Source organism: Myzus persicae, unplaced genomic scaffold, assembly GCF_001856785.1.
Source record: "Myzus persicae strain clone G006 unplaced genomic scaffold, MPER_G0061.0, whole genome shotgun sequence".
Taxonomy (NCBI): Eukaryota; Metazoa; Arthropoda; class Insecta; order Hemiptera; family Aphididae; genus Myzus; species Myzus persicae.
In genome coordinates, this window is record NW_019103891.1 from 31,209 (window position 1) to 56,170 (window position 24,962).

Sequence of the window (24,962 nt, forward strand, 5' to 3'; positions counted from 1 at the left end):
CGAATAATATTTTCCTGTTGCTATACAGCTTAAGTGGACGTATCTATATGCCACATATTATATATGATTCCAATAGCCATATAAAATAATATTTCACACATTTTCCGAAATAGGCAAGCTCGAATCAAAACAATAAAAATTACATAAATACCAGAAACAACCGAATCGAAAAATTCGATTAGCGTCAGTTTCTAACTAAACGGAAACATTTCATTGGTGAAGCATGTCGTCAGATGCTAATTTCGATAAATGTACCATGCATTATTATCACATTATTATAAGGTTTTGCTATAGTATTCGAAAACTATTAAGTCATAAACTATACTCACAAATCACGGAAATCATATTTAAGAATATAGATTGTGTAATAAAAACAAGAACAGTTGAACCGCGAAGAAGGAATAAGGATACAGCAGAGCATATTGACATTTTGTATCAAAATATAATATTTAAATGAATTCTTAATCGTTGCTAATCAAAGTATTTGACAAGGGGATATGTGTTATTAATATTTTTGGGCTACAAAAATGGTTCAATTAGGATAAAGTTCACAAGGAATAAAAGATTTGAATGTTGCCAGTTTTACTTTTTTAATTATATTTTTTGGAGATGGCCCAGTTGTATATATAATATATCTAGGTGGATAAAAATATGGACAAGACATTAGGTGTCTTAGGGACTCAAGATAGTAAAACGTCAATTGTATTAATTGATGAACCAAGGTGTTGGCATTACTACTATATAGGTTAAGGTTGGAGAGTTTGGTTGAACATGATAACAGCAAACGTTTTGTATAATTACCGCACTAATTACATCAAATTAAAATTAGATACCTAAAATATATATAAAAAAAAAATGAACTTAAATAGGAAATAACAATTGTTATATCACGACAAAATCAAGCATGATAAATCGAATACATAACAATATATAACTTATATTTAAAGGGATAGTTAACAGACAACCGTTTACACAATTGTTTAAATAATAGTCTGACTCTGGTGAATTATTTGAAAAATTCCAAACAGCAAACATCTGTGCGAACACATTTTTATCGAGCGCCGTTAATTTGCAAAACGTTGAATGACAAAACTAGAAAGCAATTTAAACCAACATAATCTTCATACTTCATGGAAAAAAATACAATAAAATACTAGTGTTACCTCAAATCAACTCAAAAAGGCTTTTATAATATAAACATACAATGAAATATATGCAATTGTAATATCTGTTATTTAATTCAGACATTATAAATAATTATAATAGTATTAACAAAAGTAGACAGTTAAGTAATAGTATAAATACTTCAATCACACTTTAGTGAGAACAAAACCAAAAATACAAATGAAAAAGTGGAAACATTTATTATATACATTTGGCGCATTAATGTAGGTTTTTTTTAGATTTATAAAAATTCATCATAAATTAGATTTTGTTGTAAGAAAAACAAGATATATTGAAATTAATAGTCTTCAGTAAGAACGTCTGGATCATGGCCAAGGTCTTTAAATTTGACGATCAAACTTAATTTAATAATAAGTATAATTTTAAGTTACATGAGTTAAATACAAACGTTGATTGCATATTAGGGATAATACTACCTAAAATATTACCTATTTAAATTGCATGCCATATTGGTTTGGATTTTGTAAGATAGGGCCATAAAATATGTAACTAAAATATTCTTATACAATTTCATATTACTAAGTAGAATACTAATAATAAAAAATATATTAATATATTATTTGATAGAAATAAAATAATATTAGATTTGTTTTAAAATGTATAGCATTATATAAAATATATCATGGAGTATAAAATCAACGGAATGCCAGATAGGTATAATATAATTTAAACCTTAATCTAATAATAAGAGCCAGGGCGTTTAATTAAATAACTATTATTTAACATTTGTCAGATTAATATTTATTAGAATTGAATACCATTAGTCTGACTTACGGCTACATTAATATATTATCAACCGGCATTATTAATTCAATAAGAATTATGTATAAAAACCTACACGCAAGAGTGATATTATACTGTCGAAACTAGTTTTTAACTTAAACATTTTAAACAGATGCAGTAAGAAACGGTTTCTAAAGAATCGGTCTACAAGCAAAGTATTTATATAATAAATGTCTATTTCATTTACGGGAAAATTGAGATGGTTATATTATGTATTATTATTACTGTTTTTTCTTTTTTCTTTATGAATCACCAGTAATGATCCATCGACAAAATTAATAATCTACTTATGCCACTATGTATACTGTGTATACTATGTATACTGTATACTAATTTTTAATTGCAAAAAAACAAATTTTGTGCTAATTGTTAAAATAATAACAATGAGTATATTAAATAACGGGTTTGGAATGTATTAATTAAAATAGAAATGTTTCACTGTCTCACGAAAGCAAACGAAATGATACTAACTATGATTTGAATAATTTAATCTTGTGTATCGATTGCAACAAATTGTATTTATATTTTTTAGAAGTACTCATAGAAATGACATTGTTTTCGGTAAAAAGAAAAGTACTTATTTCGGCAAGGTGTTATATTTCTTAAATTTCCCTAGCTTACTCAAGCGGTTAACAATGATTTCCAATACTTCAAGAATTAGTAATGCCAAAAATACGGTGTATAAAAACAATTATAATACACATATTATTTAGTTTTTAATATCCTAATTTTCACGATTTCTTTTTAACATAAAAATGAACGTACTAAACTGCTAAAACTGTCCTTCGGAACAAAATAAGTAAGACTAGAATTGTACGAAAACAGTGTTATAACGCAGTTGGCAATTTTCAGGATGATGACGATGTTTTTTTACATATAATATATATAGTAATAATACATATTTTACTTTTCATTTTTTCTCGTATATTTTTAGAACTAAGATATCACACATATTATATAGGATCACAATATTACATCCAAACATGTTTCAGATACAAGTCGAACGTATACTTAAGATTGCAATCAGAAGGTTTTTTAAGATGTCAAATACTACTAATACTACCTTACTGTATATGTATAATATATACAATATACTTTGTTTATCCAACCCTGAGGCTATTCAGCTTTCTCGCATACAGTTTTCAAATAGTCTAATCAGACGGTATTCAAAAAAAATGACGTTATAATTTGCATTGAACAGAGGTTTAATTAAAAACTAGATAGCAGTTATAAACAAGCGTCTAACGTTTGATTAATATTCACAAGTACAACTGTATACTTCTATAATTTTATATTATTACATTCGTCGATTACCGCCTTTACGTGTGTTTTTAAATGTATTTAAACAGATTAATGAGTGTAAAATAATAAAAAATATTTTAAACAAAAATAAATCTTTGATGTCTGGACTATAATTGTATATTGTAGGTATAAATGAAATTCAAAACATATGTAACATGTACTAATTAATGATTTATACGGACTTTTCTTTGAAAATCAAAATTATTTAATAAAAATATTCAACATGTTGTAGTGTACACAACCAATTCTTCAATTTTGTATGGGTCAATAAAATAGTTTATACAATTAATGAATCAATAATTAAAATTGATAACGAAACCACTTCAAACTTACAAATTTAATTTCGTAATTCATAATATTATTATTACACAAAAACAAATTCATAAATTAATAATGCTTCCTTTAAGCTTGGACATTAAAAAAAAAATCACTTTAAATTCAATTTATTTGAAAATTTGTACTAGGTATGTTGGTCGTTGTGTTTAAATTAAGTTGTAAATCAAAATTTAACAGTTAAACTCAAAATACATTATTTTATTTTATTTATAAATAATTAGAAATCACAGTGTATTTCTATAGATTTGTCAATATTTTAGTTAATATGATAAATTCAAAGAATTAAATTAGATTAATAAACCATTATAGTATGAGTATCATACCAATGATATCTAAATTGAACAGTTGTTCTGTTTAAAAATTTCTAAAAATTCAATTAAATTTAAAAAGTGTAATAATGAATGATTTATTTCGTAGATTCCTTAATTTTATGTTTATATATTTTTAGTATTTGTCTAAGTATATGTATAATAGGTATCTATAATATCAACTATTTTAATTTATATGTTAATCAAAGTTCAAACCATAGAACCAGGCACGGCACTAGAATTTTTTTCAAAGGGGAGAAGGGCAGAGTGGAGTAAATATTTTTTTACATGGGCTAAGGTTTTTTCAATAAATACTGAGGTTATTTAAATACAATATAAATATTTTCGTATCGTATAACATAATATAGCTATTATAGCTATACAGAATACAAGTTTTATATTTTACGCTCTTAACAGATAATATTATGTAGAAACTTTTGAATAGTTAATGTTTTAAGAGTAATGTCAAGTATTTTTTATGTACATTATGTAAGAAAATGTTTAATCACAGACCTTCAACAACTATTCTAATAATGATGTACAAAAATGATAATTTCTTTATTACTTTAATATAACAAAAATTAGCAAATTAATAATTATGTTTCTTTTACTTACATTTCATAAATATAAATCAAAGTGATTGTGTTTAGTATTGGAGAGATCAATATTTTTGACTCAGCTTTAATACAATTATTTGAGTCACATTTGTTTGTTTATTTTCATAAAGTAATTAGTACTCAATAAAGGTAATAATAAAATAAATAAAAGATTTTTTTCTTATTTCACAAATTCCAAAACATATTTTATAGAAATTATGGATAATATTTTACTTATTTGACATTACAAGTGGGTTAATCCACAATAAACAGACCAAACATATGTTATTCGTTTAAACTTCATTACTTCAATTATTATAATTTATAATAATTTCAAATTTTTCCTCAATTTCTTTAGTAGTGACAAATATATTAAATAAGCTAAATATTTATTTATACAATATCTATGCACCATAGAGTAAATTATTGAAAATCTTAATAATTAAAAAAGTTTACAAAAATATATAAAATGTACCAATACCAGTAGGAATACTATTTTTTTAAATAAAAACTTATGATTACCTACTTAATATTTAACTAGTAAATTTATAATTTATAATTTAATGCATATTTAAATTGGTATTTGCATAGTGTAAGTACCTATTAAAGTATCTACTTTTAAATATTTTTTAAAAGTATATTTCATAAATTCATTGATGTAGCTTTTATAAAAATAATATCATATGACTTTATCGTATCGTAAATATTTCTCGTGGGGAGGGGGGGCTAGGGCTGGAGCCCACTCCCTTGGAGCCGTGTCTGTATAGAACACAATTTTTAAGAATAGATAATAATAATTTAAAACAGACTTAATTTTGTTTTTATTTGTTAAAAAAGGATGGTATTTATAGATATAATTTAATATGATATTTTGTGTATTTATTAATTGTTAATTTTTATGTTTAATTTATACTAATAAGACGTTAAAATCGACCAATATGAGTTTTTGTGGTACATTATATTACAATTTATAACAACTAATGAACCGAGAAAGGCCATATTATTATTATTCTTTTAATATACTCATTCACATGCAAAGAAGGTTGAAATATAAATGTATACTTATGTTTAAGACCTGTATAAAATTACTTATCGAGGACGGTAGCATAATTAATTCGTGTATGTTACTTATACAAGTTTACAATCGAGAGGAGATTTTTTACATTAGAATATATCATATTAAAATAAATAATAATATTGTATTGAAGTATGACTACCACACACATATACCTATACGAAATTGGATAGTATGCAATTGGACAACTATAAATTATGCATTTACCAATTTTACAATACAACAAACGAAAATCGTAGGAATTAAAAGTTTAAGAGTTTATAACTTATAAATAATGAATATTCAAATAAAAGTAGTCAGTGATAATATTTATAGTACATTAATGTGGACTACGTCACTATGGACAAAGGTCAATGGTCTTGGATTGAAATAAAAACAATGCACATCGTAATAATTAACCTATAAGGCCATTGTTATGCGTAAGTGCGTAACTGACGGTAATTGAAGTTATTCTCCAAAGCATTAGATTTGATGAATGGGAGAACTATAATGATAATGTACATTGTAGAAGATGATGAAAAATAAGGGAAAATCTTTTGCAGAACTTTTAGCATACAAGATAAAAGCATTTGAGTTAAGTATTAATGAAAGAATAATAGGCATCTTGCACCTCAACAATATTATTATACCACGCGTGGAGAATAACAATAATAAAAAAACAAGTTAGACGTGAAACATATATTATATTGTTTTCACTATGTACTACAAAATATGCTACAAAACAGAAAATATAAAATACGTATAAAAAAAAAGTAAAAATAATATTGAAAAGCAGGAAATCCAGCAGCATTATGAAAATGCAGGCCGTAATGCATTTTACGTAGAAAATGGAATACAATCGTTAGGTATAGGTATATTAATAACGAATGAGAATAGTTATAGCTATAATTTATAGTATAGTATTGTTTTTTCGGCGGAAAAGAGAAATTTTTTGTCACAGGCGTCAACCGCATGGTGTCTGGATGAATATACAATAGGTCATATTGCGCAACTTGAAGTTTTCCCTAATTATTGAATCTACTGACAAATCGTTTGTGTGTGTGTTTTAATGTAGTATACAAAATTTAATATTATGAATGTATGCGAGTATATATATATGTGCGAGCGTGCGTTATGTCATCGCTTTATTTCGGTAGTACCACAGTAGCTGCAGCACGCAGGCTTAGTCTGACAAATGAAAACTACGTTAAAGTACCATCGTTATGGTGCATAACAAGAAATGATATACTTTAAATTGTAATATGACCTCGTCGTCATCTTCGTTCATCTTGGTTGAGTTAGTGAATCTTAGTGAATATTTTAACAATACACGTACTCGTACCTATAATTCAAACGTTCTATATAAACTACCGCCGTCGAATATCTAAGTAAAAATATTGGATATTATATTATTATAGCAGTTACAAGGTTACGGCATGATCAGCCCGGATCAGGATATTTTTGAAATACCGTGTGCACCGAATATTCAGAGGTATTTTATATAGACGCGGGTCGTTTTATACTTTTATAAGCATAAAATACATTCTTTTCACTGTCTTATATTTTTCAAAATACTACATTTTTTCCGAAACTAAAAAATGTTGTTTTAAGGCCCCCCCCCCTTCTATAATACAGCAAATCTAACTACAGCATATAGTTTAAGTCATTTTTCAAATATTTAAGTAGATTTTAATAAAATACTGAAAAACAGTAAAATAACTTATTATACATAATATACCTATATATATATTTAATAGCAAGGTAAATTTAATATTTATTATTTTTGGGTAAACTAAGGTATAATTTGAATAATTTTTTGATTATAATTATAAAAAAGCACCTGCCTCAGAATTCATTCTTTGAACATGATTTAATAAATGCTCATTTACCATTTTTTATGTAAAATATGAATAGATATAACTAATGTTTCTAAAACAATTATTATAGTAAGGTAGGTTTTACATATTATTATCAAAATATATACATAACTGCTAGTTATATCGTAAGTCTCTAAATGGTAAACACTATGCTTTATAATTTATATAAACCATACACAATAACAGCTTACTATAGTACTATATATATTATGAACTATAACAAATATTAAATCAGTTCCATTCATTAAAAATACAACGAGAAAATAACTTATAACATAAAAAATTGTTTATACAAATAAGTTATTATTTTTTTTTTTACTAAAAAATTGAAAATAACAAGATCTATGAAAATTATGTGTATAATTTATATAAAATTAAATTTGTTTCATAATCTCGAAAGCGTTTATCAATGTTCAGTATTTAAATTATCAAAGAAGAAATATTAAGTATATAATGTTATAAAATATTACAATATTATCAAAATATCATTAGTAAATCTAAAAGATAATATACCATATCCCAATAAGATCATTATAGTTACTACTATATAATATATAATAAATATGATTGTAATTTTAATTAATTTAACACATGATGTTAATCAAATAGAATATAATACCAAAATCAAAGAAAATTTATCTTATAATAGTATTATATGCTTTAATTATTTATCATAGATTTAATAATATACGTTATAGTTTTCGGTACACATTTCCAAAAACTGTATGAGATAGTTATATCAATATTAAAAGTCGGTTTCATGTCTTATGAAAGAAGAATGAGCACGTATAACAAGTCATAACATAAAACAAAATAACCTAATATTTAGCATTGGTGATTTATTGTAAGCTCATAACATGTACTTTAAAATTTTTCTTAATAAAAACGTACACTGAAGACATAGGTGTTTTATATAATTGTAGTTATTAATTATTATTTGCAAATATTTGGTTGTCTTAAAAATATATATGTTTGCTTGATAGCTATGATTTATCTTAATAATGAATATTTGACAGAAATATTTAATATACATCATATTATATACTATCTAATATTTGAAAACCATTTGTTAACCGGCAGGTAAGTAAGTTTGGGATGGATAAATAGACGCAGTGTGTAAGTCGTTTGTTTTGTTGACAATTTATTATTTTAAACAAAAAATGAATGAGACTTTCTGTTTTGATATATGAGGTAAAATAAGTTATATATATAATATTATAATATATCGGGCGAAAGGACTTTATCCGTAATGTTGATTTTACTCGCGTCAACTGTGCAATCGTGGAAATCGGCTAGCTCGAGCGTTTAACGCAGACAGATAGAGAAATGCAAAACAAAAAATATCTATTGATGGAAACCAGTAGTTGCATGAATGGGAATAAAAATACAGTGAAATTCACCAATTATCATCGGCTATTGTTGTTGATCAACCCTGGAACGTGAAAGTCCTATTGGCGACGAACGCCTACAACTATATGAAATGATTTTCCGCTGAACAATTGCTTCTATGGGGTTTAGGCCGCAGAAAATGAAATTCTATGTATTTTTCCGATATAGAAAGTAATCATTACACGATCGGACACAAAAAATAACCCACCGGATTCACCGCAACCAACGTGTAAATGAATGAAATCCACCGTGACTGTTTTTAGTATTACGGCAAAAAATAAATACTTTTCATCCTATCTAAAATAGCGATACAGAACTATACATTAGGTAGTGTTGTTGAGAAATCATTGATAGAGGTTTGACCCGATTGATCAAGCTCATTGACGTGTAGCTAAACAGCGGAAATGTAACCAAATAAAAACTAGGGCAAACTTGTTACTTGCTTTTTTTTACCCAAAGCGCTCACAACTATAAGATATAGTAAAAATACCTAAAAAAAAAAAATGTTTGTCAGATTTACATACATATATGTATAGAGCATTACTCCACCACTAGACAACCACCAAATTTATCAAGATCAAAAATCCATTAGTTAAAATAAGATTTGAAAATCCATATCTAAGGCGAAATGTTTCGTTGTATGCAGATTATGTACTCGTATTAAATATTTATCTTGTAAAATTAAATGAAAACAATGCATAAACAACAGTTTAATAATTTAATATAATTTTTTACAAGCAAATTATTTAATTATTTAATAGTTTGTATTAAAAGTATTATTAATTAATTAAAAATATTACGAAAGCTAAGTATGTAGGTATTAAGTATCACGTATTAGGTATACTTATACAGTATGATAATAAATTTAAGAAAAGCAATTAATCATAAGACGTATGCATTTAAAATGGTGAATGGGCCAACTACTGTTTTATCCAGCAATTATTATTGTCCGTTGACCGTTTACAATCCAAGATAACATATCTTAGCGATAATAAATTAAAAGAACCTGTAGGTGCAGCAATTTAAACTATTTATTTGAGTCACACGACTTAATACGCGAGAATAGTATTGTTTAACTTTAAATTAATTAATTATAAAAGTAAGTGATTCAAGAACATATAGGTAGATTATTCATCTTTTATTTTAAAATTGTTTAAATAAAAAACAAATTTGTTATAAATATTAAATCAACCTAGATAAATTATGCGTGTATACTGTATAATATATGTAAATGTAGTACATAGGTAACCTTTTAAAAACATTATAAGCCTTAACATATGAAATTATTGAAACGTATTGCTTAGTCATAATTTCCGGAAATAAAATATAAATTGTTATAGGCAATTTGTTGTACAGATAAATAGCTGGATATTAAAAAACCCAACTTTAGTAAACTATACAAAATTTTGATTTTTATAAAACAAATAAAAAAATTTACCCTGTAGGTACCAACAGAAGTTTTTTTTATAGTAGTATTAGAACTATATTTCTTCTTTAAAAACCATGGTTGCATACTTCTAAGAAATATACCTTCTTAGTGATCTATTTCAGAAAACTCTTACAAATTACAATCCGTATAGATACAACTGGTTATTTTCTACTGTTCGTATATAACTTCTCTTTTAACCTAAAATCATCAATTGTCTGTCCGACATACACAATACATAGTCGATACACACTCACAACCTATACAGGGTGATTCACCGAGAATGCTCACCCTCTTTTTTTGCTTCAGTAATGCAGTTATTCAAAATCTGATTTTTTTTAAAGCTTTTGAATATACTTTGAAACCATATTTTTATATTCTTGAGATATTTTTCACTATTTAAGAAGTGTCCTGTGGAGATACAAACTTCTGTTTTTCAAATGAGAACACCCCTAATCAACTATAAATCATATAGTAGATCATTTTACTGAAGTTTAAGACGTATCGAAATCAAAGTTCATACGAGTAGTTTTTGAGTTATTTAACTTTGAATTTTAAGTATAAAAGGTCCATAGTAATGAGTTTATAAGATATGGGAGCTATGGTGATTTGAAAATGGTAGTCATTGTAATATTAATCTATCGATATTAATAATTTGTAAAAATGGTTCTCATTTGAAAAAACAGAAGTTTGTATCACCACAGGACACTCCCTATAAGTAGTACAAAAAATTCAAGAATTTGAAAATATAGTAATTGAGTATACTTCAAATTCCAAAAATCAGAATTTGAATAAATTCATTATTGAAGGAAAAAATGGGAGTGAGCATGCTTAGTGAATTACCCCATATATTATCATGTATGATCAATTAAAAAAAAAATTATTTTGACTGAAAAATATATATAATTAACGGTAGAGTTTGTATACTTAAGGCAGCAATGTTTTAGTGAATAATTTGTATAGTTCCAAGGCAAAAACAAATACTACTATCAAAAAAATTAACACAGGTTAAACATGTAAGGTTGTAGTAGAATAATAAATTATATTATTTAATAAATTTACTAATCGAGTTGATAAATATTAAATTGTATTGAAAAATATTCGATAAAATTGATACTTATGTATACTTATGTTTGGTATTTATAGAAAAAATGTAGTTTTTTTTTAATAAAGTATAAAGTGAAGTTAGGATTTCTTTTGGTTTTTTGTATACCTAATATAATAATTTATAGTTTTTGTAATTTTAGCGAAACTTAATTGGTAAAACTTAAATAACCGATTAAAATGACGCAATATTTCTATAACTTATAACTTATAAGTATGCTTAATAAATCGTCGTCACGACACATTACTACATTAATGTGTATGAGTTATACAGTCTGAAACACTCAGATTTCTCCGGATGTCCTCGAGCATCTTTATCTCCGGGAAGAAAACATTAAAAATTATAATAATAATAACAAATATATACTTCTACCAATGACAAAATATTATATTACGAGTATACTTCAGCAGATAATTTAACAATTCTCGATGGTAAGTACCTAAAACATAATATTGCATGCGAATTTTCTACATACATACAACAGATAAAATTAAATATGTGTTGTATATAAGAATATGTTTTTCGCATAGAAACACTTTGACCGATACGGTTTCACAATAAATTGCAATTTGTTGGATTCGGTGGTCCTGATCAAGCAGGTACCCACTGTTCCATCACCTTCGCTATTGCTCTTTAGACCTAAACGATATCAGACCTTGGACTGACCAAGGACGCCGCTTCAAACGAACCGTTTACGAGTTACCGTCATCTCGGAGTATCGCACTACAGATAATAACCGATTAAAAAGGCAAATACGTTAATGTAACAAAATACAAAATAATAAAAACGAAGTACAACACTTGTATTAGCATTATGATAGGTCGATACCTGTTTTAAATTTGCACGAGGTTATTATTAGCAGATAAGTATATAATGTCAAAAGATATTATTATTGAATGGAAAATCATTACTTTGAGGTGACGGGTTGTGAAATAAATGACTAATGGGTTCGTTCTACAAAATCAACACATTCAAGTATTATTCAATAGTAGGTACTTATTAAAATATGACTAACAAAACCTTATACACTTTTTGATATATGATTATTTAAAAATGTTTTAAATTATATTTATATTATATTATACATAAGTATAAAACGTGTGACCGTCAATAGATGATATCGAAATTAGAATATTACCATCATAAGCATTAAGAATTCAAAATAAATTATGATATTGAAGATGGGATAAAATGAAACCAACACCAATAAAGAAATTGTTATAAAATACATCAAATTGAAATATTATCGCTTTGAACTCAATCAATTGATGTCATCGTAATACAGATTTGTAGATATTTTTCATTGGTATCATATCCCTAGTTGGATATCGTGTTAAATGAATATCTTGAATTACGAGAGTATATGATAAAATCAAAAAATATTATCAGTTTTCAGAAAAATCGATTTTGCTTTTTAGTGTAACTCTAAAAAAGAACGACCGCAGATACATTAATTTTTCACCAAATGTTTATTTTGTCATTTTATTAACACCAAGAAGGTTCATTCTATTTGCCTATCATTTTCTAACTAGTTTGACTTTTTTTGAGCTGTTTATAGCCATGAGGAATTTTTTAAAATTTTGTAAATTATTTTTCAATTACAAATTTATAAAAAAAATTATCTTTATAGCAAACATTAAACATTTTAATTGAAAATTTCCAATAAGTTTTTTATCTCTATCAAAAAAAAAAGTTCACCTGAAAATTATGCTATTTGTAGCCATGAGATATTTTTGATTTTTATAATTTTTTTTTAACTATTAAATTTGATTATTTATACAAGTATGATAGGAAGATATTATAACGTCTTCGCTCAGAGTTGTTTTTTGTATGTATGCAATGAGTTGTCATTTAATTCAAATATAACAAATCCATTACAACAAAATGCTCGAAAACTACTGTACAGAACAGCGGTACCCATTGGACCACCTTTTTAATAATAATATTCAACACTTTATTAGTATTAATAATATGGTCACATGGGATTCGTGGTTTCAACTTGCATCGTGTAATTATGTATGATTATGTTATAGTAGTTCATGAAATACACACAATCCATAAAAAAACACTGCAGTAAAATCAATAACTATAAACAACTCTTAAATACATCAAACGAACAGGTGCTGTCAATATAAATGTCATAATAACATCAACAAAAATCAAATTATATAATAGTTAATACGTTTGAAGCGGATAATTGCAAAAATTTTCTTTGAATTATTGCATTTGTGATATAGTTGATATAACTATATAAATAATACAGATGTACAGATATTTAGTTTTTATTAAAAACGATTGGATAAATTCAATGACAATGTAAGAACTGCTTTTAAAAATATAACATGACAAAATCACGAACTGGAGAAAAATATGCAGGTATTAATGATTCACGTTTTACACATCAAGTACTTATATGCTAAGATTAGATCATATAAATAACGAAAAATACAATCTGTTATATAGTACAATAGATATTTTGTTAAAACACACTCAAGGTCTTTTAAGTAAAAACACTATTGTCAGGGAAAACACCGTTGCGATTAGTTCCGTTCTAAATTTGTTTGCTACAATAAAGGCAACGCGGTTACAACAGTTTTGGGTGAAAGTCTTTAGATTTATTTTTGGTGCAAGGCGTAGGCTACAGTATCCTTGAGTTGTTTAGAAAATCGATGAAACGGTAGCAAATACTTATCACACACACTTGCACACGCTATAGAGGTTTTATAACCGTAGGTCGCATTATGGACATTTGTCGGCTAACCGTTCTGGCAAAATTCCACTCAGACATATATATACTATTATAATAATATGCACAAGAGCAAGGATATGTACTCTTGCACACAATTATTAACGTGTTATCGATCCATCATGATTTATTTTCTTACCTGCGATTGGTTTTGATCGGCTCATCTTCATCCAATGAACTACCGGCTCCTGAATCCTGCAACGATCAATAAATAAATATAAATAAGAAAATTAAATCTTAAATTTTATATTTTAAGAATTAAATCACACAGATCATGTTTATATGATACGATATTAATCATTCATTATATACATAAATAAATATTGTATAGAGTAAAAAATAACATATAATAAAAGTTGACCCATAGGTACTTTTAAAACAAGTCTTACAAGAAAATACGAAGTAATTAATGCTGTTAAATGTTTGCCAGTTAGTTGAAACTGTTGTTTTCATTATTATGCATTACACTCAACTTTATTTCAAGGTTAGATTAAATACGATTAAATTGCACGAAGATTGTGGTTAATTAATTATATAGAACAATTTTTATTGAACCAGATTTTTTTAAAAAAAGAAAAATATTCACTTTACACTATACAGTAGTAGCCATATTTAATACAGAGTGGAGAATAAAACCTGATTTATTTTATTTTTATAGTTCCCTTCTGTGATGTATGGGCGAAGTTCAATGTACTGCAAACAATTGTATATAACAGTACATAGCCTGGCCCCATCGTTCAATATAATAATTATCATTACTGAGCACTGGAAATTGTAATGCATAGTATCTAAGCAACTAACCGCAATACACAAGCCTAAATAATTTTTTTATGAAGTTTATTTCCATTGTTGGCTTTCGAGCGATCCACAAGTCACAACACAATAATATACAGCAGTCTGCAAGTGTATATTTTATACCATTGAACAAAAGAGATATCAACTAAAAACGGTTTGTGGTTAGAATATCACCTTCCACTGATATGATGTACTTTTATACACACAATATACGCTTCATAATAAATAAGTCCATAACAAACAGTTTTAATAACAACGGTAATTCAAGAAAATCAAACGAATGATATATTATCCATGATAGTGCGAGACTACAATGCAATAGAAAAAAAAACATAATTGATAATTATATTTATTTTAGAATAATACAAAATAATATAAGATATAAGTTTATAACATAAACAAAGACGCTAATTACAAATTAGATAAGTACTATTTAATTGTTTGACAACAACGACTTATACTTCATGTCGTTAAAATTAAAATACATTATAAAAGTATTATCTTTCTACTGAACACTTAAAAATGAATACTCTAAGTATACGATGTTCCTCGATATTTCGAGTTTTAATATTATCATTTCTTCTAAATTAATTTATATTATACCATCAATATTCTAGTAAAATACTTAATATTTAAAATACACGATAAGGTATTGTTTTAATTATTGATAATTTAATTATAAAATTGAAAGTTATAAATGCACTTAAAATATTAATTGACTTTTTTTTAATTATAGAAAATCTAATTATCTAAAGTTCAGCACACTTCAGTTTCATAGACAGTTAAGACTTCAAAAATCCGTTTAAAGCACAATAGATTATCTACATTAAAAACAATTCTTCAAAAATAAATGACTCATCACGAGTATAATATAGTGAAAGCTTGTTGAACTCTAATGATATTTACTATTTATTATTCAAAATCCCGCATTAATATCCAATAATTGTATTTATTTATACAGTTTCTTAAATCCCAAAAGCGGCATAACAATCATTATACATTTTACTAGTGATTGTTTACCAGTTTATTATATAGGTTCAATCTAATGCCTAATAAGTATAGGCTATAAGTTATATGTTATAATATAAAGATTATAGCATATTATGATCTATTTAAAAAAAATAGTAACAACCAAATAACAAAACAAGATAGTTAGATAGGTGCACTAAACGTCTTATGAAAACCAGGCAAATAGTATACAATAATAAGATCGCATTAATAAAAATAAAATCATGTCTGAAATTAATGCATGCTCATGACTCATGCAGTCATACTACTAAATTTGCAATGAAATAAAATACTTTTTCGTATATTTCGTAAATTTAAGATTTGAATTTATTGGCAATATTAATTTTTCATATTTCTATAGGGTAAAAAAGTTAACGGCGCCATTCAATAATGTCAAAAGTGATTACATATTATGCGAATGACATCGTGCCCTACAAATGAACATAGGTAAATCTGTAAATTTAATTTTGCGGGCGGAAGATTCACGTGCGTGCAATAATAACAAATGATTGTGTGCCGCGGACACTTTCACTGTCACGACCCCGGCTTGCACGACCGCGACAAAACACGGTTAGAGTGGATAGGGTTGTACATAGTAGACCAACAAAAATAATAAAGTTATAATAATAATAATAATAATAATAATAAAACCAAAATGAAATGAAATTATAGCCATTTAAACGATTTCGAAACGATTTTCTAGGTTCTAGGTCACGAAGAGGCGAAAAAAAGGTTAAAATTGTGTAGACAAAATTAAGCCATACACACTTCACCGGCCGCTGTGCTAGTACGTGCCACAGCTGACCCATGATCTCCACGTTGTTTAGCTTGTTTTTCACATTATAAAACGTATAGGTAACAGTTAGTGCACTTGTGTGTCAACGAGAGTGTGTATATAATGTTGTATATGTATTAAATTTATAGTTTAGCTTCTAATTATATTTATCATTAAAATTTTTACTTTTGTTCAACAATATGTCAATAACAGTTTAAGAGATTCAATTTTATCATAACATACTACTCATTATAGCCATTACTATTGACATTCGACACACATATTTTCAAGTTTTCCTAGTTTAAATAGTGTTTTGAAATTCGTATAGTATTTACGGCTGTAAGGCATATAGCCTATGAAAACATATACTAATTTAAACAATTTCGACAGTGTAAGACTTAGAATAAGTATACAATTCACAAGATACACCACACCATTAAATTATGTACAAAAATAAAGGCTCATTACTTGAAATTATTTAGTTGAAACTTAACATTTTTCACGATTAATAATAAGAACTAAAAAAACGTATGTATCAAGTATTAAATATAAATGAATTAAGATATTTGAATCGAAAAAAATACACGACGGGCAATATAGTAAATAAAAAAGTGTGATTTAATTAAAATGGAGAAATTGTTTAATTTGTGAAAAATATACATAAAACAGTTTACTCTTTGGTAAATTTGTTTACAATAAAGTTCAAATCCCAATCAAAAGATTAATCTACGATGATAGGAATCACTAATGTCTAATAGTATCACTTATACCATTAGATCAAATATTATATCGTTATCACCCGGCTTTTGAATAGAATATAATGCAATACTCAATAAAAATAATATTATTGTTATTATAAAAGATTTCTGAAATACGCAATAAGCAATACTATTAGGTTAAAAATGTTCAACGTACATAAAAATATAAATCGTTTGTTTTTGACAAATGTCGTTTGTCGTATAAGCAGCTGTAACGCATAATATAAGCTTGAAAAACTCGAATGTTTTTTTTCCGTTCAATAATCGTCCGTTACAAATTATACTAAGACGTAAATTTAGTGTTATAAATTGCACGTGAGACGTTAAACAATTACAACCACAACAACAATAATAACGACGACGACACTATATTATGACACGGATGGTTATAGATGGACGCCGTGTGAGGAGTACATTAACGAATGAACACAATTAAAACATTACATAAGTACTGAGATTTTCTTGTGTCGACCACTGCACACGACTTCGACAACGTTCATACAGTAGCCAGTACGTACAAACATAATATTATATTTTTGATTATCGTTTTGGACGATAAGAGGGTGAAAATGACAGAAGACATTATTTATGCATCACACATTACCTATGCAAAATACAGTGACAGTCCCTGTAAAGACATATCCAAGAGGGTTTTCTGTTCCGGATCTACCTAAAATCTATTAAATCTTTAAAAATAAATGGTGTAAATACTTTATAATTGCTTGACAATTGATACAATTATTTTTTCAAATAATTAACAGAAGAGATAAAACAAATGATATGAACGAGGAATATTTATAAATGTTAAAAGAAAGCTACAGCCGCAAGTGTTGCTCCAACTTACAAATGTAAGACATAGCAAAAACTGTTTCGAGCGGGAGAAAACGGAGAAGGCTGCAGTAGAGTTATAAACTAATAACTAAAAAACCAAATTTTCACCACGAATATAGAGGAGAATTTTAACTGTGTCAAGAGTTTTTATTTTTCGATAAAACCAATGCATTAAAAGTAATTTAAGTTTAAAAAAAACATAAAAATATCAGATTTTTAAGTGTTATAATTTTTTTCTTATTAATATCAAACAAAAAAAAAGTACGACACAGAAAATATTATCTTCTATATAATGAACTTTTGGTGACTACTAGGACTATAGACTGAGTGCTATTCCACGCAAAACAGTTTTTGTTATGTTGTATACATTTGCAAGACAAAGACAGCACATGCGGGTGTAGCGTTCTCTTAAATGCATCTCCTCTTCGAGTACACTTTGACTTGATATTGCATTCAATAAATAGCCATAAATTAATATTTTCGTAAATATATTATTTTAGAGAATTTAAAATTGAAACCACTCCACAATTTATAGGTTTGTGTTTGACAATAACTAAAAGAGAGAAGTTTGTAAGTATAACATCAAAAAAAAATCACAATAAAATGTAGTAGGTATGTTAATCCGTAATGAACAGTTTCAAAAAAAATTACAAATAAATCCAGAAGATAACGATCAATTTGCATGAAAAAAAAAATGTATACGTACATAATATATATTATAGGCAATGCGCGAACACAGTATATTACGTGTGTGCGCTTGAGGCTATAAAACTACACTGTTGCAAAATAGACAATACAATAGTTGTATGCGTTTAAATTATAATATTATTGTAATGTATTATAATATGTTATGCGCTGTTGACGTCGTCGCGCAGTGGTGCAGAATGCAGATATAGATACATTTTATTTTTAATAAAAATACGAAGTGATGCAACGTGTCTATTATAAATTAATAATATATCTACAATATGTCAATATATTTAGGTGTGTGTATACACTATACAGTGTGGTGCATTGGTGCTGCAGATGGATTTTTCGTGTTTGACATACTACGCGGATAAAACGATATTATTATTCTATTATTGTTATCGTAGTTATTGTTCCCTTGTTGCAAAACTGCAGCAGCATGAGGAGACCAATGAGAGCTGATGTGCTCACATAATATTTTAAACAATATAATATAGACGCTAAAATTGACAGTTTTTGTATTTTATATAATTATTATCGGCCCTGCTGTTGAGACGGTTCACGGTTATAATTACTATTAAGGGATACGCAGACATACGCGGTGAACTGCTACAGGTATTGCTGTGGTAAACCATGTGATGGATTGATGTTTAAGAAGGAGAATAAATCACAACTAAGCATAGAACAACCCACCGATCCGGTATTTGTACAACGCACGGAAGCGAGTCGTGCGTGGTTTTGAATTGAATATTTAGGAATTAAATGGGAGAAAAAGCTTTTGCGTTTTATAACATTGACCTTGTAAAAGGTGTCTTTTATGGATTTTTTTCTATTGAACACAAAGTACGCGATTGCTTTATAATATACAACATATTCTGCGATTTACCAATATAAATGAAATATTTTTTATTTGTATTATACACAGAACAACGAATTATACATATTTTATACCCTGTCGGTTGTCGTACCACAGACACTAGGTGGTACGAACGTATCTATATCAGCAACTATTTGCCAAACGACGTCACGGAACTGGTATACGCCCCTATGAGTTACGATTTTAGTTTGTATTTATAAATGTAATTAATGACACATAGCTAAAGGACGTGTATATAACATATATTTGTAACTAAAAACAACTTTTCACGATGAGCCATTTCTCCTTCCAAGTTGTTAGATGATACGATGTATATTGTATAATATAGGCGAAATTTGAGGGGGACTTGGGCACTTGTGAGTGATTAGCACCCTCATAATTTATGCAATTTTTGGGCTAACTGAAAAAATAAAAGTTTGCACGTCTGCACCGTAATTTTTTCATTGAAATTGGCCACTATAAAGTATACACTGATAAAATATAAATTTTAGATGGATCCATAATTTTCAGTTGATCATTTTTTTTTCAATTTAATTATCGAAAAATGGAAAGCAATATTGATTAAGACTTAAAGGGACCCCACAAGCGCATAATATGTTGACTCCGTCTTACAAATATATAACATGGCAAATTTTAAAATGTTTACTTTAACCTTTAATATTAGGGTATGTTGACTTATGATGAAACTTAAAGGTAAGAACATTATCTGTGTTCTATCGTTATATTTGTACGATATTTTAATTAGCCGTTTTTTCTTTCCATCTCGTTCCCAGTGTATAATATTAAATACTATTTAGTTTATTGAAATTATAAAATAATACTTACTACCATATTTTTAGACTTTAAGTTAAATTATACATTTAGTTAGACCATTGAGTTTTATAGAAAAATATATAGTAACTAATAAAGTACTGACCTAAACAAATATTATGTAGGTACTATTCCAAATTTCACTACATTTATCTGTTCAATACATAATGTTGCAAGTCTTATATTAAAATATACATTTATTCATGCATTAAACATATATAAAACCCCAAAATTATACAATACGGTTAAATATTTAATATATAATCCAATATTATAGATAGTAGATACATATAATTCATATTATGCAGAAGACAATGGATTTAATAAAAATTAAAAACAATATAAATCAACAATTTCTTAACTTGTTTTAAACAAGGCATTTTTTAATTTACTACGATAATGCCCTCTAAGGCTTTAAGTATAATCAAAACATAAAAAAGCCCGTATTGATTTATATAAAAAAAAAATAATTGGCTTAAGAATATGGTGTCGACGGATCTTTGAGATGCTTTATTCGCACAGATAACGATGTCATTGATGGTTTTTAATCGGTCTAATTCACTGTCGAAATAATAATATTGTTATATGGAACGAATGTAGAAAAACGTATTACACCAATAGAACAAATCGGTAATAGGCGAACAAAGCGAAAAATATCGTTCAAAGACCTTCAAGTTCAAATACCCGATGTGTGTGCATACGTAGCGCGAATATAAATATACAAATCCGAACTGGGCATCGTAGCTGGTATACATACAGAGTGAATGAAATACGTAGACGACCGAAAAAACACAATCTCAGTCAAGTGAACGTCGGAGGCATGTCTTAAAATGGCAATACCGTTCGAGGGGCCATGCAGCACGATAGTATCGCGAATAGAAAACATATAATCGACAACGATTGTAAAATTAAATCGACGAATACAAATATTTATTTATATAAAACGAATTAACTTACTATATAGTTTTTATTTGAAGAGTTCAATAAATTATTAAGTTAAAAATAGTAAAATCCCCATAGGTCAACACTGAAACAATGCAGCTGTTAAATTCTAGCACTTTCGTTCTCGTTATAGTTAATAATTTAATATATATATACCAGGACGCTAGTAGTCATAAAAAATATCAAAAAAAAATGCAATCAACAGTATTACACACGAAATACTACATAGTTTAACCAAATTAAGACAGAGTATTCAGTTAAGACACCCGAACACAACTACGGCGTCCGTTTTAGCCACATGTTCATATAAGTACCATTTATATAATATAATATAACCTCGACAAATTAATAGTTTGGAATTAAATTAGTAAACCTATACAAATAATATGGCTCAGCAGTACACCGTTTAAATTCAATTTATAACCATCATAACTTAAATGAAATCAATAAACGACAGCTACAATATTTACAATTTCTATAACGACCACCCAAATCCCAAGTGCTAAGCTTTAAAATTGCAAGATTATAAAAACACAATAAAAGATTATAGGTATTAAATATTTATTTTGAATTAAATATTTGAAATAAAATCGTATATTTTTGCACAGCCATAGCGGCGAAAAGATGTACACGATTTTATAGTAAAAATATAGTTTTAATCTCATAAAAGTATAATCAAATATATATTATCCTACAATATTATTATTGAACAATAATTTGTAACGTTTATATAAACACGTTATTTCCCCGTTTATAAGTACAAAACAAATATATACCTAGCGGTCTTCGCGTAACTGTGAGTTATATCAGCCACAGAAATACAACTAGGTAACTGAGTAACTGAAACTGTAAATAAATATATATTATACATCAATACATGACACGTGTGTCATGTATCAACAAACTATACAAACACGTTGTCGTTGTCGGTAAGACACTAATTCGTATAATATAAGTATATCGGCTTATAAATTATACATATGTATATCTATCAATCTATGTAAAATACAAGCCATAACGCTAGCGTACCTACAGAATACATATGGATAATATCACAATATTATACGTCATCGTTACGAACGGCGAATTAAGGTGATCTGAGTATCCAGCCGACTGACAATAACAAATCGGCAACTACCGCAATCGCAAGAGCCACCCGTTGCATCGCAACTACAAAAAACATAGCAACAATAACGGATGGCCGTCCGCGCGGATGTAGGTCGCTTGGCTGTTATATAATTGATATACACGACATGTACCTCAACATAATATTATATATATATACATTAAATCTAAATCACTATACACAATAAATGATATATACAATACTCTAACGGTGGCGAGCATGCGGAAATAATGATCCGAAGTCGCCCGCCTTCTGCACGACAACGACACGGCTGAGTGATATGATATCAGTGGTAATGGTGTACCTATATATAGAACATACAGTTATATATATACACAGGAGATGATATCGACCGGTGCATGTTTTTAATCAGGGTTTTTTTTGTTCACTGACGAATATAATTTGTATTTTACTCTCAAAACTAGGTTTGCGAAACGTTTACACCACAACGATGACAGACGGATTAGATGAAATAAAAAACTAAATAGGATGCGAATAAACTATATACTATATATTACAATATAAAATAATATTATTCGCGACTTATCGTATAAGACACGGCCTCGCTGCGCCGAACTGGTGTTGTGGTCTACAGTATAAAATATACATAAAAGAAAAAACAATTAATTTACACGAGAATAATAAACAATAATTTATTATTGTACTATAGTTTCATGTTTTCATAAATTGTACTATTTTTCAAGATCTAAAAAAAAACCTTCTCAAAAAACATTAGGTATGCAGTCATATATTATATATTTGGACGAAATCATCATGCCATCGTTTTCTCAGATGGCCAGATCCAGTCATCAAGATGAATATTTGTTTGATACAATATAGTATGATCATAGAAAAATGTACACTATGGGTAAGGATCGAAACATTATTCAACCAAAATGACCGAAAATTGTACGAAAGGGAAATCGTTTGTCCTATAGTGGAAAAGAATGACCTGAGAATAAAACGAATGGATTGTTAAGCACAGTTATATAGACAAAAGGTGAACTAATGAAACGGATGTGAGGAACAGATTTAAAATTGATTTTTAATGAATGAGGAAAAATTAAAATATACTTCGTTTAGACTATTATAATCAAAACTACTTTTTCTAATAACTAAATTAGAATATATTACTGCAAAAAAAAATTATTTTTTTAGATATACTATCTGTACTCTGGGGAGAATAATAAGAATTTACAGTGACATTTATATTTAAAATACTTGTTAGAATAAGCCACTCATTTGTGACACTTCCTGTTCATTTATTTTTTATAATAATTTTAAATAAACTTGTTCAATGTGTATTAGAAAATTATAAAAAAATTCAAATTATATAACAGGTATAAAAATATTATGTTAAATTAATTTTCCATCATTAAATAGCACTTCAAAAATTCTTAAATTGTTTTTAATACTTATTACTTCACGATAAAGAGTGAAAATTATTTTAACTGAGTGAATAGTAATTTATTGTCAAAATACAAAAGCAAAAACTAGTAATTTGTATAACTATATATAGTAATGTACTAATATACAATTATTATTCGTTTAAGAACATAATATGTATAGTTAAATTTCTACTTTCGTTTATTAAATACATTTCTTCCTCGAGCATCACGCAGTATTATAAGTTAGCATTAGCTAAAAAAAAGTACATAACAGGAATTAAATTGGTTATTAAACTCAGAATAAATTTTCAATCTATTAAATTCATAAAAAAATACTTAAAAATCGGTGAATATGAAAAATGGAATTAAAAATAAACATTATATATGTTATATTATTTTTATTTGTTTTTGACAGCAACAAAATATTACCTTGGAGATTAAAACCTGAATAATATGATTTTTGAATAAGCGACGAAATTAATAGTATATAAGTAATAGAAAAATATCTAAATAATAAACTATATATATTTATCCAGGCCCGAGTGTTGTCGTTAATATATTCTCTCGTTTATCTATTTTTTTTTTTTTTTTTTTGAACTTAAGCTTCGGCAACTGAGGCCATTAGCTGTAGTAGGATTTGTATTGTAGTTTGTATTGTATATTTTTTGGAACGGTAGGGGGGAACACGTGTGTGTTTGTTTTTGGCAGAATTTCGAATGGGGCACCCGTAGGTTTCTGCCATGCCCCGGGGGTGGGGGATGGCAGCACTTGTTCTCCGGTCACCGCGACTTGTCCGGAGAAAAATGCCGCCCGGTAGCCGAGGATCGAACCGCGACCGGCTGCGTCGCAGCGGACGCG

At 27.4% G+C, this 24,962-nt stretch overlaps 1 protein-coding gene across 2 annotated transcripts in view; it reads right to left on the bottom strand.

Annotated features, from left to right (window-relative positions):
* Positions 1-24,962, bottom strand: part of LOC111035989 (protein phosphatase Slingshot-like) — a 67,832-nt gene that overhangs the window by 31,170 nt on the left and 11,700 nt on the right. For both annotated transcript variants that reach the window (XM_022317851.1, XM_022317850.1), the window contains exon 2: positions 14,247-14,302. In XM_022317851.1, coding sequence (XP_022173543.1) covers positions 14,247-14,302 — 56 coding nt within the window. The remainder of the gene's footprint in view (positions 1-14,246; positions 14,303-24,962) is intronic.